The 17,887-nt window shown below is 40.9% G+C and overlaps 1 protein-coding gene across 1 annotated transcript in view; it reads right to left on the reverse strand.

Moving 5' to 3' along the window:
* The window catches only part of RMDN2 (regulator of microtubule dynamics 2), a 117,722-nt gene that overhangs the window by 81,213 nt on the left and 18,622 nt on the right, over positions 1-17,887 (reverse strand). The window contains exon 2 of the mRNA XM_049870451.1: positions 12,028-12,495. Within this exon, the coding sequence (XP_049726408.1) occupies positions 12,028-12,479 (452 nt within the window). The 5' untranslated portion in view covers positions 12,480-12,495. The remainder of the gene's footprint in view (positions 1-12,027; positions 12,496-17,887) is intronic.

Below are 17,887 nucleotides of genomic sequence, written 5' to 3' on the forward strand. Positions count from 1 at the left end.
CCAATATGGAAACAACAGGGAATAAGAAAAACTTGGCAGCTGAAGATAATATTCAGAGAGATGTACCCAAAAGAATGCCTGAGTCTAAAATATTATCTCTAAATTATCTACACAGTGCCTGCCCAGTTCATTAAACCTTGGGAAGTAAGCTGAAAGACTCAGGGAAATTGGCAGAAAGAAAGATCATGGGAAATCTATGAGAGGGCATCAGACTAAAGGGTCCCCCTGAAAGGAAAGGTAGAATTTCCTGTTTTTAAAATAATAAATTATAATATTTCTTTTAGGCTATTAAACTACTGCATTGAAAGGAGTTAAATGGAATAATACCCTGTTAACTATTTGCACTCTAAAAATACTAACTATGGGTGAAACAGAACCTCTCTGGAGAAAGTATTTCAGGTAAATATCTAGACATTCCAGATACCCAGTTATTGTGGGAAGGAAAAGGGAGCATTAAAGCTTGGTTTATGAATCTTTCTAACATCCTTCACCACATGAAATGGGGAGGAGTGCTGTTTTTTGTTTTGTATTGTCTTGTTTTTTAAAGACCTACCTTAAGCATTTTCCCATATTGTATTCAATCCAAAGTAAATCTTTAAAAACCCTTCCCTTCTAGGCCATCATCCTTAAGCCGTGAAATGCCCGAGTAGATGGAACAAGCCAGAAGACTGAATGCTTAAGCTGCTCGTGGAATTAGCATAGCAATAACACAGAATGTGATGAAAGCAGACTCTAGAATCCAATGACATCAGTTTAGAATAAGATTTTTTTGTGACTTAGCTTTCTGAAAAGCTGCAATTTGAGTGACTGTGGAATGTTTATTCTACCCTTCATTATGTTCGAAGAGCCAGCAAACAAGAGGCAAGGAAAAGGCAGGATGAGGGCAATAACATACATGATCGCCATACAATTCTCTCTCTCTCCCACCAGCTACTACTACATCCATAGCTAGCTAATTCACTCTTTCGCTTGAATTCTCCTTACCCCAGGTTTTTATGCCCTCCAGTGAAATGGGAGGGCAACTCTTATAGACTTCGCCCTGAAGTTATACTGAGAAGGAAAAAAAAAGACTTAATAAGGAGGAAATGTCCTTGCCTGAACAAGGAAACAACCTTCACTCACCCTGCTAGCAAAGTGGTATCTGCTTGTCTGAGCATGTGCGCGATGATGGAGGTCTGCTGAGACACTATTCATTACCACTTGAAACAGCTTACACCTACCTAAAGGCAAAGTTAATGGTCACTAGGTGAACAAACATCGTCCTCTCCCTTTTCAACCCAACTTAGAGCACTGTCCCCATAATAGGTGTATGAGCGTGTATAGCCACTTATGGAATAAAGCAACCCCTCAAATACTCTTCTTAATCTCCCAAAACCCTGACACTATACCCCACCACCACCTCCTGTTGTTCTCTTCCTGAATCCCTACTCTGGGAAACTTGAACACATTCCTTTTCAGAGGTCTTGCTGTTGTTAGTTGCTGTCGAGTCACTCATACTCATGTAACTCTGTGTACAACAGAACAAAACACTGCTCAGTCTTATGCCACCTCCCTGATCGTTGGCATTCTCAGTCCATTTTTGTGGCTTTTGTGTCAGTCCATCTCACTGAGGGTCTCCCTTGTTTTTGCTGAGGCTTCACTTTACCAAGCATGGTTTTTTTTTTCTACCGACTGGTTTTTTGTGATATCATGTCCAAAGTAGGTGAGCCAAAGTCTCACCATCCTCGCTTCTAAGGAGAATTCTGGCTGTATTTCTGCTAAGACTGATTTTTTTTGTCCTCCTGGCAGTCTATGATATAGTCAGTAAACTTTGCAACTCCACAATTCAAATACATCTATTCTTCTGCCTTTTAGCTCTCTAATTCTCACCATACAATTGTCAGACTTACGATTTGATTTTACCCTACGTACCCTCCTCCAAAAAAAAAAACAAAAACGAAACAAATCCACTGCCATTGAGTCAATTCTGACTGATAGTGACCCCATAGGGTGTAAATCTCTATGGAAGCAGACTGCCACATCTTTCTCTGATGGAGCCACTGGTAGTTTTGAACCATTGACCTTTTGGTTAGCAGTCGATCTCTTTAACCACTGCACCATAAATTAATCTGTTACTGTTTTATAGATGCTGGCAGAAGACACAAGATTCCTGGGTCAGAGATAGGACTTCATTTTTCATGGCACAGAAAGCAACATGATCATCAGCATATTTGTATTGATTCTCTTTGACCCTAGTCCCACAAGGGCAACACAGAGGGTCCAGAAGGTACCTGCATTCACAGGAAAGGGATACTGAGCTAAGGGAATCTTCCATTTTTATAGCAAGCAATAAGCAATTGTGTTAAACTAACTCTTAGTCCTGGAGGAAAATACTACCTTGTTCCTCAGGATTTCTTGCCACAAACCTGAGAAATGGCCCTGATAAACAGGGGTCAGGGCCTTGCATTCTTGGCTATACCAGGTGAGACATGTGGGCACAAAAGAGGCCTAATGAGGGCTATCTCTCCCTACAGCAATCTATTATTTTTTCCCTTTCTCGTGAAAATGTTGTCTGCTGTCCCTAAGTCACACCAAGATCTGTGATTACCTTTTCCAAAAGTACATCTTTTGCAAACTGCAGCAACAGAATATGTAATGCCCGAAAAGTTTCTACAAGAAACTTAGAAGTACCTGCCCACTGAGCAACCCCAAAGGAGATGATAAGGTTATGATTTGATCTCAATACTGCCAATTATTTCCACTCAAAGGAAGTTATAAAAAAGGTCAGATCACTCCCTCAAATGAGGCAAATATATGGTTATCCATTCGAAAAAGGTGTGTGGGTGTGCGTGTTTAGAGGGTAGGAGTGGGGATCCAGATCTGCCTAGACATTTGAAAGGAAGAGAAATCTCATACTAGTGCAAGAGATACCTGGAAGTTGTTTAGTATCATTCTGGGTAGAGAACTTACCTAAGTCACTAGATGTTCTAAAATTGCCCCTTCAATGCTTATTCTTAAGGGGACTAAAATTAGACTTAGCCCAAAAGAAGGCAGTAACCCCTCATAATAACAAGCATCTAAAAAATGCTCCTCCTTCAACCCATTCCCAACTCTCTTTATTCTATCAATTCCTTGACTCCAGGTACCTCTGCTTTCTTCACGTCCTATGGCCGCCTATACCTCCTCCTTCCCTTGTTGAGCTGATTCCAACTCATGGTGACGTGTTCCAGAGCAGAAATCTACTTTATAGGGTTTTGAATGGCTGTGATCTTTCAGAAGTAAATAACCAGGTCTTTCTTCCAAGGCATCTTTGGGTGGATTTGAATTGCCAACCCTGCAGTTAGTAGTCAAGTGCTTAACCATTTATGCCACCCAGGGACTCCTCTCATACTACGGTTCCTCTATTCCCACCAAAACCAATGCTCAATCATTATACCTCGCTGTTCCTCATGAGCATCTGGTATATCTGTAACCATAACCCAACTGTAACCACACATTAAAAATACAATTTCATCATGATATCTTAGATAAATGTTAAGAAATCTTCTAGAACACAGTTTCTCAAACTTTAAGGTGCATCAGAGACACCTGGAGGGCTTGCTAAAATGCCAAGATTCTGATTCACTTCGTGTGAGATGGGGTCCAAGAATGTGCGTTTCCAACAAGGCTCTGGGCTAAGTGGGATATTGATGCTGCTGGTCCAAAGACCACATTTTGAGTAGCTCTGTTCTAGAACATCTGGGTCTAACCCCCAAAGTCAACGTTAGAAGAGTTTTCCAAAGTACCCCACACAGCTTTCCATCTGAGCTGGAGTCCAGTGAGCACAGTGATTGATGCCAGGACTAAACATCCCCCCTCCTGAGCCTCAATGAAAAGTCCTTCAGAAACCTAGGTTACATCTCAGAAGAAGGAGGAAAAGGGAGATACCCAAATGTCTTTAATATGAGGAGATTAGCTCTCAACTGCAATTGACTGAGTTAACTTGAATTGGCAAATTCAAGCTTTTCCATGTTAGTCAAAGTAACTCGTGAGCTACTTTGAATTCAGTTATAGAGAAATGTGCACTTACGTATTTAGCCACCCTGAGTGAATTACCTCACCACATTCAAAACCTTTGCTATCAAGTGGATTCCAACTGATAGTGACCTCAGGACAGAGTAGAACTGCCCTATAGGGTTTCCAAGGAGCAACAGGTAGATTCGAACTCCAAACTTTTGGTTATCAGCCAAGCTCTTAACCACTTCATTTCTCCCTCTGGAACTAAGACCTCTAGACCCGCAGAGCATAAGGTTGCAGGGACAGGAAGCAAAAACTTGTAGGTGGATCACCAGGGGTAATAGTGAGTGGTGCCACTCCCACTTCTACCCATTGATTCATGGACCCATGAATCCTAGCTATGGGAAATACAGCACCATACACTGGACACTGGTTTAGAACACATACAGCCTCCTGGAGAACACTGCCCCAACCTGTGAGGTATTGCCATCTAGCTGGTGCCATAATTGTATCTTTAGGAGGCCATTCCATCTTTCTATCAAGCCAGCTGCTTCAGGATGATGGGGAACATGGTATGGCCAGTGTGGCACGGGCCCGCTGGTGAGTCCCTTGGTCTAAGGCAATGCTGTATGGGATACCACGATGGTGGATAAGGCATTCTGTAAGTCCATGGATGGTAGTTTTGGCAGAAGCATTGCATATAGGGAAGACAAATCCACATCCAGAGTAAGTGTCTGTTCCAGTAAGAACAAAACACTGCCCTTTCTGTGTTAAAAGTGGTCCAATGTAATCAACTTGCCATCGGGTTGCTGGCTGATCACCTCAAAGGATGGTGCCATATCGGGGACTCGGTGATGGTCTCTGCTGCTGGTAGACTGGGCACTCAGCAGTGGCTGTTGCCAACTTGGCCTTGGTGAGTGAAAGTCCGTATTGCTGGGCCCATGCATAACCTCAATCCCTGCCCCATGGCCGCTTTGTTCATGAGCCCATTGAGTAATGATGGGAGTAGCTGGGGAAAGAGGATAAGTGGTTTCCACAGAACAAGTCATCCTATCCACTTGACTTAAAATCCTCCTCTGCTGAGGTCACCCTTTGGTTAGCATTCACATGAGACACAAATATCTTCCTTTCTTTGGCCCATTCAGAAAGGCATATTTACATACCTCTTCCCCACTAAATCCTTGTCTCCAATTTTCCAATCATGTCCCTTCTAGGTCTCTGACTATCCAGCCAAACCATTGGCCACAGCCCATGAATCAGTATATAGTCGCACATCTGGCCATTTCTCCTTCCAAGTGAGGTGAACAACCAGGTGCACTGCTCGAAGTTATGCCCATTGGGAGCATTTTCCTTCACCACTGTCCTTCAGGGAGGTCCCAGAAAGGGACCCAGAAAGTGCTGCCACTGTCCACTTTCAAGTTGCATATGGCGCAGAACCATCTGTAAACCAGGCACGAGTTTTCTCTTCTTCAGTCAACTGATCGTAAGGAACTCCCCATGAGGCCATAGGTGCAGAATGGGAGACAGAAGGTAATGAGACAGGAGTGGAGACCATGGGCATTTGGGCCACTTCCTCTTGTAACTTACTTGTGCCCTCAGGTCCTGCTTGGGCCTGATCTCCTATATACCACTTCCATTTAATGATGGAGTGCTGCTGTGCACATCCAACTTTATGACTCTGTGGGTCTGACAACACCTAGTTCATGATGGGAAGCTTGGGCCACCTGGTGACTTGGTGTCCCATGGTTAGGCATTCAGTCTCTACTAAGGTCCAGTAACAAGCCAAAAGCTGTTTCTCAAAAGGAGAGTAGTTATTTGCAGAGGATGGCAGGGCTTTGCTCCAAAATCCTAAGGGTCTGTGCTGTGATTCACCAATAGGGGCCTGACAAAGACTCCAAGGAGTATCTCTTATCTGCCACGGACATTTCAAGTACCATTGGATCAGCTGGATCCTATGGCCCAAGTAGTAGAACAGCTTGCAAGGCAGCCTGAACCTGTTGCAGAACCTTCTCCTGTTCTGAGTCCCACTCAAAACTAGCAGCTTTTTTGAGTAACTTGATAAATAGGTCGGAGTAGCACAAACTCAAATGAGGAATATGCTGCCTCCAAAACCCAAAGAGGCCCACTAGGTGTTGTGTCTCCTTTTTAGTTGTGGGAGAAGCCAGATGCAATAACTTCTCCTTCACTTTGGAAGGAATATCTTGACACGCCCCACACCACTGGACCCCTAGAGATTTCACTGAGGTGCCTGAATTTTTGTGGGATTAAATTCCTATCCTCTAGCACGAAAATGTTGTACCAATAAGCCCAGAGTCATTGACACTTCTTCCTCACTAGGTCCAATCAGCATAATGTCATCAACGTAATGGACCAGTGTGATGTCTTGTGGAAGGGAAAGGCGATCAAGGTCCCTGTGGACTAAATTATGACATACCAAAACCCACAGCCATCGAGTCAGTTCCAACTCATAGCGACCCTATAGGACAGAGTAGAACTGCCCCATAGAGTTTCCAAGGAGCGCCTGGCAGATTTGAACTGCCGACCTCTTGGTTGGCAGCCGTAGCACTTAACCACTACGCCAATTATGACATAGGACTGGAGAACTGATATAGCTCTTAGGTAGGCAAGTGAAGGTGTATTGCTGGCCTTGCCAGATAAAGGCAAACTACTTCTGATGGTCCTATGAAACAAGATAGAGAAAAAGGCATTAGCCAGATTAATAGCTGCATACCAGGTACCAGGAGACGTACTGATTTGCTCAAGTAATGAGACTACATCTAGAACAGCAGCTGCAATTGGAGTCACCACCTGGTTAAGTTTTTGATAATTCACTTTCATTCTCCAAGATCCATCTATTTTTTGCACAGGCCACATAGGCGAGTTGAATGGGGATGTGGTGGGAATCGCCACCCCTGCATCCTTCAAGTCCTTGATGGTGACATTAATCTCTGCAGTTCCTCCAGGAACTCGGTATTTCTTTTGGTTTATTGTTTTCCTAGGCAGGGGCAATTCTAATGGCTTCTACTTGGCTTTTTCCTACCATAATAGACATTACTCCATTTGTCAGGGATCCAGTGTGGGGGTTCTGCTAAATGATGAGTATATCTACTCCAATTATGCATTCTAGAACTGGGGAAAGTACTACAGGATGCGTTCAGGTACCCACTGGACCTACAGTGCCACTGATGTGAGCTAAGACTCCGTTAATAACCTGACCTCCATATAGCTCCATTCTGACTGGTGGGCCACAGTGACATTTTGGGTTTCCTGGAATTAGTGTCAGTTCAGAATCCCCCAAATATCTGATTATTTCCTTTTCCCCAATGAACAGTCACTCTCCTAAAAGGTTGTAGATCCCTCGGGGGAAGGCTAGGAGCAAGATTAACAGTAAAAATTTTGGGCAGTGTATTGGAGTCCTTCCTCAAGGGGACCCAGTCTCCCCTTCATTCAAGGGATTGTGGGTCATTAAACTCACTCAAATGTGGAATTGATTGAGGGACCATGACTCTCTATCCTGGCGATTTTAGTTAGACTGCTGTTCACCTGTCCTAGAATGCATCCATTTGTACAGATCAAGTCAATATTTAGCAGACTTCCTATCTATTTCACTCCTAGGGACAGCATGACTAAGTAGCCAATGCCATAAGTCTATACAACTCAGACTACTCTGATTACTGCTTTGACTCCGCTGTCCATTACTGTAACCATGCCCACCTTGTCTCTGCCGATTGAGTGCAGCCACTTGGCCCCTACAACCACAGGGCCCAATCAGCCTCATTGTAGTTAGGTGTCTTAATTCAGTTAGGGCAGTTCCCACTGTCAAATCTGATTTGCATAAAATAGCAGTCACAGCAGTTTTCGAGGATACTGGAGCTCACTTCACAAATTCATTCCTCACAGTTGTGGTGCAGGCCACATCCTAGGGAAACTCCCTTTACACTGGATCAAGCAGGTGATCTAAGTAAGGGTGGTGTTACAATCCCTACCCTAATCCTCTTTAACGTAAAGTTATGATCACAAAATAGAAGGCAACCGCAGAATACTGGGGATCATGGCCTAACCAAGTTAATACACACATTCTTGGGGGGAACATAATTCACTCCATGACAGGTACTCACCTTGAGGGGTAGTCTGAATTCAGCAGGTATTTCAAATACAGTATGGCCTTATCCCTCTTCCCTTTATCTTCCAGGACAATGCTTTTAGAGCAGTCTCTGACATCTTACATGAGGATGAGGAAGAAAGAGGCAGTGTAATACAGTGCCTAAGTATACAGACTCTGTCCCTTACTAGTGAGCTCCCTAAACTTTCCTAGACTTCATTTCCCGATCTCTAAAATGAGGATAATAGTATTATCTACCCTAGAGAGTTATTGTGTGGATTAAATGAGAAAATACACATCAAACATTTAGGACAGGATCTGGGAAAGAAATATTGATGGACTTGACAACTATTTCCTTCTGTAACATCCGTGCAGTCACAGAACTGGGATTTTTTCCCCCCTCATTCTTTTTAAGAATTTACTATAAATTTGACACAACGCAAAGCATTGTATCATCCAATTTAAGACTTACTGCAACATGAGACGTGTATTATGAGCCACATTTTAAGATGAATAAATTCATGTTCAGAGAATTGAAGGGACACAACTAGTTAGAAGCTGAGCCAGAATTCATACTTGGGTCAGAATGATTCCAAAACCTGTGGTCTTCCACACTGTTCTCGAAATTCTGATCTCCCTGGGTTTCTATGATGTCTTTCTCCATTGGTTCTTTTCCACTCCCTTGACCAGTCATCAGTTCTCTTTTGCAGGTTTGTCCACCTCTGCCCACTCCTTCAGTACTGGTTCCAAAAGGCTCTGAACTTCATACTCTCCTCTTTTCCCATGCCACACGTACTGCCTGAGCAATCTCATCTACTCCCACAGCTTCAGCACCATACACACACTGGTGGATGTCCAGCATATAAACTTCCCCCAGAGAAATGTATGTCTCAGCCTTACAAGCCACCTCCTTTCATAGGCTGCAGGGCATGACTGCTCATGCTGACAGCGGCTTCCATCTCTCAGAGAGCCCTGCCCAGGTGGGTCTGGCACCTGGCTTTAGGATGCAAGGGTACTTGGCACTGTTGGCTTTGTTCTTGGCCTTTTGGGCCCTGGTTAAAACCTAGACTGAAGGGCATCTCTCTTTAACGCGTGGTTACATTCTAATTTGTTTGCCTTGTGAGACTGTTTGGTTCTCTGTTGTATCTCCATAACCCAGATGGTGCCTGGCACAGAGTAGAAATTCCCATGGAATGAATAACGGGGGTCTCAGCTGTTAGTAATGCCTTTCCTTTTTATTTATTTTTCATTTTTAAGGAAATTCACAAGCCTAATGGCAAATAAACATTGAAAAGATGCCCAGTATTAGTGTTCAGAAAAATGCAAATCAAAATAATGATGAGTTACCACTTTATCTCCATCAGGTTGGCTAATATTAAAAAGCCTAACAATATAATAAATTGTATAGGGAAATTAGAAATCTTATACACTGCTTACAGGTGAACTGGTACAAACCCTCTGAAGAATAATTTAGCAATACATAATAATAATACATTCATTGAGTCTATAACTCAGCAATTTCACTTATAGAGCTTCAAGAAATTCTTACACATGTATTTAAGGAATTATGAAGAAAGATATTTGTCTTAGGCTGGGTTCTTTATAGAAGCAAAACCAGTAAAGTGTATAAATATACATATAGAGAAAGATTTATATTGAGGAAATAGCTTATGTGGTTGTAGGGGCTGGAATGTCCCAAGTCTGTGGGACGGGCTGGAGGCTTCTCCTGATTCATGTAGCTGCAGGGGCTGATGAACCCAAGAATGGCAAGTCAGACAGTAGGCTCTTGCTCATAGGCTGCAAAGACCAATGAATCCTAAGATTGGCAGGCAAGATGGCAGGTAAGCTCTTAGCTCAAGTCCCAAGAACTGGAGGTCAGATGAGCAGGAGCCAGCTGTAGGATCTTAGTGAGAGCAAAGCTCATGAGCCTTGCCAGAAAGTCTACCTGTATCGGATGCAGTCTATACACCCAAGGAAACTCCCTTTCAACTGACTGACTACTCATGCAGATTCCCTCATGGAGGTGATCACATCATATCATATCTCATCATGGAGATGAGCACATCATTATACGACTGCCAGACTACATCATAACTGCCAAACCACTGAGAATCACGGCCCAGCCAAGTTGACACACGACCTTACACATCACAATGTTCAATAAAGAGTTGTTTATAAGAACAAAAAAGTAATTTAAACGCCCAGCAATAAAGAACTAAACGGAGTTAGTTTAGTTCAAATCAAATACAGTATAGCAAATGAAAAGAATGAAATATGTTTACATGTATAAATATGGAAGAAATCTCAAAAAAAAGTTTACTGCAAAAAACAAGTTGCAAATGCCATGCACTATATAATGCCATTTATGTAAATTTTAAGAACAAAAGGCCATTTATGTATTGTTTATATGAAAATGCACCAGTAGGAAAAACCTCAAAACTTCCAAGGGAAGAATGTACACCAACTTCAGGATAATGGCTACTTCTGAGAGAAAGGAGTACAAAGAGGAATCCAATTATATGTGCAATGTATTATTTGAAAAAAAAAAAAGATCTGAAACAATTTTTTTGTTTTGCAAATCTGGACTACTACAACGTTAGGAATACAAAATCATCACGTAATGAATATCTGAATCTGTATTTATCTCAAAGTCTTGAAAAACTAAAATTCAACACTAAAACTGACTTGACAAAAGTAGTAATGGTAATAATAAAAAATGTAAATGAGCAAAAAGCAAGGTCTATATTTTGGCTCATGAAAATAAAATTAAGGAAATGTTTTAAACAAAACCTCAAAAGCCTGTATTTGTCTGAAGTCTCCCTTCTATCACCATCCTCTATCATTTATAAATTACGTTCACATTTTTTTAAGGTACTAGGTACTATGCCTTGTATTATGCTTGTGTTCTCTTGGAGGGAGATTTGGGATTTTTTACTTTCAAATAAGCAGTACAGTGTTTTGTCGATACCACCAGAGGGTATCATATCAACCTTACATCAATATGAAAATACCTAGGTCAAGAAAAAAAAGAAAAGAGGCCCATATGGTTACTATACAATCCTAACAGACTTGTCTAACTTTGAAACACATTTACTCTCAAGAATTTCAAGCTATATCACAGTCACTTCTTGTTGTTAGCTGCTTTTAAGTCAGCCCCTGACTCATGGAGACGCTGTGCGTTACAGAGTAGAACTGCCCCATAGGGTTTTCTTGGCTGTAACCTGTACAGAAGCAAATCTCCAGATTCAAAATGCCACTAGTGCTCCTTCGTTTACTAACAACAATCAAGTACAATTACTTCATTCATAAATCACTTGTTTTTTTTCATGAAAGAGTATCATTTAAGCTCTTGGTGTTAGACTTCAACGGATTACTCCACACGTGAATGACACTGAATTACTTATATATTCTCTAGTCTATTTAGGCCTGCATGTCCAATTTAGTGGACATTAGCCTATGTAGCTATTTAAATTTAATTAAAATAAAATATTCAGTCCCTCATCTGCACTAGACACAGGTGGCTAGTGGCAACCATACTGAACATCACAGAGATGGACCTTTCTGCCATCATAGAAAGCTCTATTAGACAGTGCTGGTCTGGAAAGCTCCTATATAAGGAGTCACACAATGGCCACACATAAAAATAGGCTACATATTTTAGCAAATTACTGTCTTCCTCAACACTCACATGACGCCACCTGCTACTACTTACGTTATTTACCTTGCTTTTATCAATGAGGTCTAAACTATCTTAAACGCTGACCACTACTGAATATGGTTTTAATTATAATCTAAGCCAAAATAATCACTCCTTTTTATGTCTTGTTCATAGCAGAATACATGACCTGAAATACTTGGTGGAAATACCTAAATAATAGCAATACTATATTAACAGCAATAACTGTAATCAATAATCAGTTCCACATGGGAAACATCTTAAGGCAACTTACCCTCCTTCACTTTCTGCGTCCTCTGAACTATTACTTGTTGCTGAACTTTGAACTGTGGCGAGCCTTCTTCTTCTAGCTCTGTGCTGAGGACTTACCCTATGAACTGTCACCTTCCCCCCAAGTTCACCTTGTACACATTCTTCCAGCCTTGAAACAGCTTCTTTAAGAAATCCGATTTCCTCTTTGAGTTCTTCCATATTTGTTAGTACCTCACTTAACTTCTCCAGTATCTGAAGTTGCCTTCCTTGGAAGACCACTGCTGTTCCTTGGTCATTATATATTTTATCTTGTAAAGTCACTGAATCAGATGTACTACCCAGAGAAAGAAGTTTAGGTAAATTCATTGCTATCCTGGGTTTACGGACCTTGTAGTAACAAAAAAGAAGCAAGGTGATTCCAGCAGTTCCCACTGTGATGCCAAGTATCAGTCCTTTGCTTGTGGAATGAGACATTTCTTGGTTTTTGTTTCTAAAATTAAAAACATAAATATAAATGAATGCTGTTTCTGTCTTTGTCCATGATAAAAATATTAGTGCTTTTTCAATCAACAAAAGCCAAGTCTACATCATGAAAAAACACTCGATAAATCATAAACTAAAATATATTATGAGTAATTCCTTTTATAATGTGTGTGAAGCAAATGGAAGTATTTACTTTAAAGCACATCACCGAAGTCTAATATAAAGTAGTTATCAATCTGAATTCAAAATCTGTATTCTGAATGGCTGATCTGAAATTTACCCTTTACTGTATACCTTAAGAGGAGCCCTGGTGGCACAGTGGTTAACCACCGGCTGCTGACTGAAAGGTCAGCGGTTTGAACCCACCAGCCGCCCTGCAGAGAAAGATGTGGCAGTCTACTTCTGTTAAGATTTACAGGCTTGGAAACTCTATGGAGCAGTTCTACTCTGTCCTACAGGGCTACAATGAGTCAGAATTGACTCAGTGGCAGTGGGTTTGGTTTTGGGTATATCTTAAAAGAGTCTTATGGAGGAAAAGGCAGCACTATAAATTTATCAGAAAATGATTGAAGAATTCAGATTATTCTTAACTGTCTGAATCTTTTATTTGTATAAAATTATTGTGCTCATTTCTGAGTCTTATCCAGTCTTCAATCCAGGCCAAGAAGGCACTCTTAGAGTCGCTATGAGTCAAAATCGATTCGACAGCAAGGGCTTTGGTTTGGTTTAGTTCACGTTAGTACTTAAGTTTAGAGTAATAAAACGACATCTTTTAGAGTCCAGGTTTTGAAATGTGAAGTATATTAGAGAGCTTTGGCAAGTCTGTAATCTACCCCATCTCTGTTTTACGTGACATGGAAAGCGGAAATGCTGATTGGTGTGCAGGTTGCATTCCTTTCCTATTTCTGAACCAGAATTTCTCTGTTCCCTGTTTTTCTGTTTAAGTCTGAGGCCTCAATGCTTTTGTTTTCTTTCAAATTTTTACTTTTTTTAATTATAAAAAAGTCATTTCTTTGACCTCTTTCCTTTTTCTGAGCTTTCATACACACACACTCCCAAGGCCCAAGCTTTGGCCCTCCTCGTTCCATACAAACTCAGATAGAACAAAACAAAACAAAACAAAAAAACTGTTGCCGCTGAGTTGATTATGACCCATAGGGACATTCTGGTTAGCAGCTGAGCACTTTAACCACTGCACCCCCAGGGCTCCTTTTGGAAGCAAAGAGGCCTCTATATATTTACATTTTCCTTTAGTGGTCTTCTGACTTTAAGAACAGGGACAGGCGATAACATTAATCAAGATGGGATTTTTGCTAAAGATTAAGTTGGCATTTAGTTATAGTCATAAACGCAGCTACTATGGGACAGTTCTACTCTGCCCTACATGGTTGCTGTGAGTCTGAATAGACTCCATGGCATTGGGTTTGGTGGGTGAGTTTCCTTCTGAGACTTTAAAAGAGCAGTAAGTATATTAGTACTATGATAAATTTTTGTAATTAGAATAAAATATAGTGAGACATTTTTGAAGACTTTGAAGTTCCCAAAAATATTTTCCCATTAATTTTCCTTATTTTGTAAACAGGTAAACACCTGTATTAAATTTTGCTATCAACTTTAGAGAAATATTAAAAATTATGGTAAAGTGTCCATTGCAGTACGTTGACTTGCAATTTTTGTTTTTTCCCTGACACTTTCTCAAGGAGTGGATTATTACAGCACTGCCACCGATGGTTGTTGGAGGGGAAATTAAAGGCAACAATTAATAAAATAACATTTTATAGGGAGAACAATCTATAGGGTCCCATAGAACTCCACCTCTCTGAAACTTCTGATTCCTCTTTGAAAATCCATAGTAACTGAGAATTAAGAACAAAATATAAGTAGTATAATGTATGCTTCAAAAATTTAGTATCTCCCCAACAAAAGAAATTTAATGAGATGAAAGAAAAAACTAAGCTCACAAATGTCTACTAAACTATCTTTGGGGTTAATATATTCTATGTGTGTTTTTTTTAAGTGCCGAATTTCTTCTACTTTTATTTCTTTTTAACCTATTTTATCCTACAATTATCTTAGGAAGTCATAACTCATGACCCATCAAAAAACAAAAAAAAACCCACTGCTATTAAGTAGATTCCAACTCATAGTGTCCCTTTAGGACAGGGTATAAATGCCCCATAGGATTTCCAAGGCTGAAATCTTTACAGAAGCAGACTGCCACATCTTTCCCCCACAGAGCAGCTGTGCATTCAAATCACCGACACTGTGGTTTTAGCAGCCAGCACTTAATTACTGTGCTATCAGGGCTCCATGATCCATCAAGGAAGTATTAAACAAACAAAAATGCTGGCCAAATATTTTACAACAATGAAGCACATATTTGAACATTCTATCCATGTAAAAGAATGATTTTCCTAGTAAATAGTTATGTAATTTAAAACTGGAAGAGCACTTAGAAATCCACATTCCAACTCCTTTGTTAGAATACATGACTAAGTAAAGGACAAAGTTGCTCAGGGCAAAGTTGTTCAGTTGCAGAGTTGAAAGGAGAAGTTTGATTTTTTCCATTCTAAATCCTGCGCACATTTTACTTCAATACAGCATCTTATATCACATATTTTTAAAAAGTCATTTACTTTCCTTAAAATAACATATACAGTATGCTCATTTATATAGCATTCATTTACCATTCAGTCAACAATTGTCTATATACCAGGCATTGTATTAGATGCTGGGGACACAGTAGTTAAAAGATAAACATAAAATTATTCTACATATGGTGAAATTTCCATATGATTAAAATTTACTTTTATATTTATTTTGTCATGTATTTCCAAATATGTATCTTCTAATAATCCTTATGTAGAAAAAACAATGTTATTTCACTTATTCTTAAAAAAATCAAGAAAATTTTTATAAAAATGAATTTTGTGTCCTTCCAAGGAAATAAATGCTATCTTTTTATTTGTTTGTTTTAATCCTAGTTGGTTTATTTTTTCTCCTTCATTGGTAAACTTTCACTTTTTTTGTTTTTGGTTATAATTTTGCCTGCTTCATAGGAATTCTTTTCTTATATCTTTTACCCAGTCCCTGGCATGATCCTTCCAGGCTGTTGTGGGCTATGGAATCAGACATACAAGTTTGTTAGAAACGTATTTAAAATAACAGCATGTGAGACTATACATGGTAGGAAGATGTGGTAGTCTGCTTCCATAAAGATTTACAGCTTTGTAATCCTATGGGGCAGCTCTACTCTGTCTTATAGAGTCGCTATGAGTCGGAGTTGACTTTACGACAGTGAGGGGAGGTCTATACAAATGCTTAAATTCTCTCCTGCATGGCATGGACTATATGATAGCCGTTGTGGATGCGAAGTGGCCTTTTTGTTTCATACATTACGTTTTACAGAATATGTTTCATAGAATAATAGATTTGGCAAGATTGTTGAACAGAACCTTGGCAGGGGAAAGGGAACGTCTACCAGGACAGTGAAAGGGTTAAGAAGCAGCAGTTCTGAGTTGAGTCGCCTGGGTTAGAATCCCAGCTCTTTTGGGTTTTTTTTTGTTGTTGTTGTTTCCTATTGTGTGTCCTTCGACATGGTGTTTCAGCTTCCTCAACCGTGAAATGGGGATAATAGTCCTCCCATGACAGGGCTGTCGTAAGTATCAAATGAGACAACCCATATAAAGTGATTACAACAGTATTTGGCACATAATAAAGACTTAAGAAACGTTAGTTACTATGTTGATGCTGATTTAGTACACTCCCATTTTTTGCTTGTATTGTGGGAGGCATTAATGTGATTATACATTACAGATTGTATGTGCCAAGAGATCTGGGGCCTTATAGTCGACTCTCTTCACTACGATATGCCCAGCACCACAGACACTAGTTCAATAAGCATAATACACAGTAGTTAACTAAAATATGTTTATCATTTGAGGGCTAAACATTTTTTTAAGTTATAGAAAAATAACAGGAAGGAGGAGGAGGAGCCAACATGGCACTACAGACAGAAGCAACATGCCGTGCCTCTACAGCAAGGACCCAAAAAACTAAGTAAAACAGAGACAAATGGCAATCCTGGAATCCTAGGCATCAAATGAAGAGAAAAAGAACTCAACCAAGCACCAAATGGAACAAGAAACTGACAGAGAACAAAGAGCAAGGAGAGATACAGGGTGGAGGTCCCCTATCAGCTAATGAGACACAGAATCGCAATCTTGGACTTCTCAGCCACCGAGAACGGCAGGCAGGGAGTACAAGAAGGCAGCTTCACGGAGCTCCCAGCAAGAGACAGAGCACCCAGTAACCAGCTATACACATATTCCCACCCCTTACCCTTCTTGCCCTGCTCAGCCTCTGCTGTTTCCTGTTGGGCCATGGTCACTTAAATGGGAGACGTAGGCTCCTTGTGACTTGGATTTGCCTGGCCCACACCAGCTGGCTCTGTCAGTGCCATTTTTTGTTGCCGTTGTTGCTTTTTTTGGCTTCTTTTGATTTCTTTTCTTTCTCTCTCCACTTCCCCTTCCTTTGTCTTGAGCACCTGGCTCTGTGTGCCATCTCTGCTCCCTCTTGACAGGCTGTGAAGCACAGCTCAACTAGAGAACCACTTCCCCAGTATGCATCGCCATGCCTGTGGGATCCCTGAGGGCATTTTTTTTCTATTTTACTTTTTGCTTTTCTTCATTTCTCAGTTTCTCATCTCTCTCTCTACTTTCCTTCTTTTCCTGTCTCCTGAATACCTGGCACTGTGTGCAATCTCCACCCCTTCTGGATGGGCTGTGCAGTGCTGCTTGCCGTGTCTGTGCCACCAAGCCAGTGGGCTCCCTTGGGGACTTCTTTTTTTTCCTTTTTTTGATTTCTTGTCCCTCTCTATCATCCTTCCCTTCTTTTCTCCTGAACACCTGGCACTGTGTGCCATCTCTGCTCCTTCCAGACAGGCTGTGCAGGGTCACACAGCTGGGGAGCCACATCCCTGGTCTGCGCCACCACAAAAGTGGGCTTTCTCAGTACCCTTTTTTTCTTTCTCTGTTCTTTTCTCAGTGTCTTGTCTCTCTTTACTTTCCTTCCTTACCCTTCTCCTGAGCAGCTGGTGCTGTGTGCCATCTCTGCTCCTTCTTGACAGGCTGTGCAGCACCACTCAACTGGGGACTCACTTCCAGTGGGCTCCATCGGGGCATTTTTCTTTTCTTTTTTTTTTTCCTTGTTTTTTTTTCCCCTCTCTACAGTCTTTCCTTACTCTTCTCCTGAACACCTAGCACCATGTGTCATCTCCACTCATTCTTGATGGGCTGTGCAGCGCCGCTCAGCTGGGGACCCACTTCCAGTACATTCCCTTGGGAGTGTTACTTTATCTTCATTTTTTTTCTTGGTTTCTTGTCTCTCTCTACCTTCCT

Source organism: Elephas maximus, chromosome 26 (genome assembly GCF_024166365.1).
Source record: "Elephas maximus indicus isolate mEleMax1 chromosome 26, mEleMax1 primary haplotype, whole genome shotgun sequence".
Lineage (NCBI taxonomy): Eukaryota > Metazoa > Chordata > Mammalia > Proboscidea > Elephantidae > Elephas > Elephas maximus.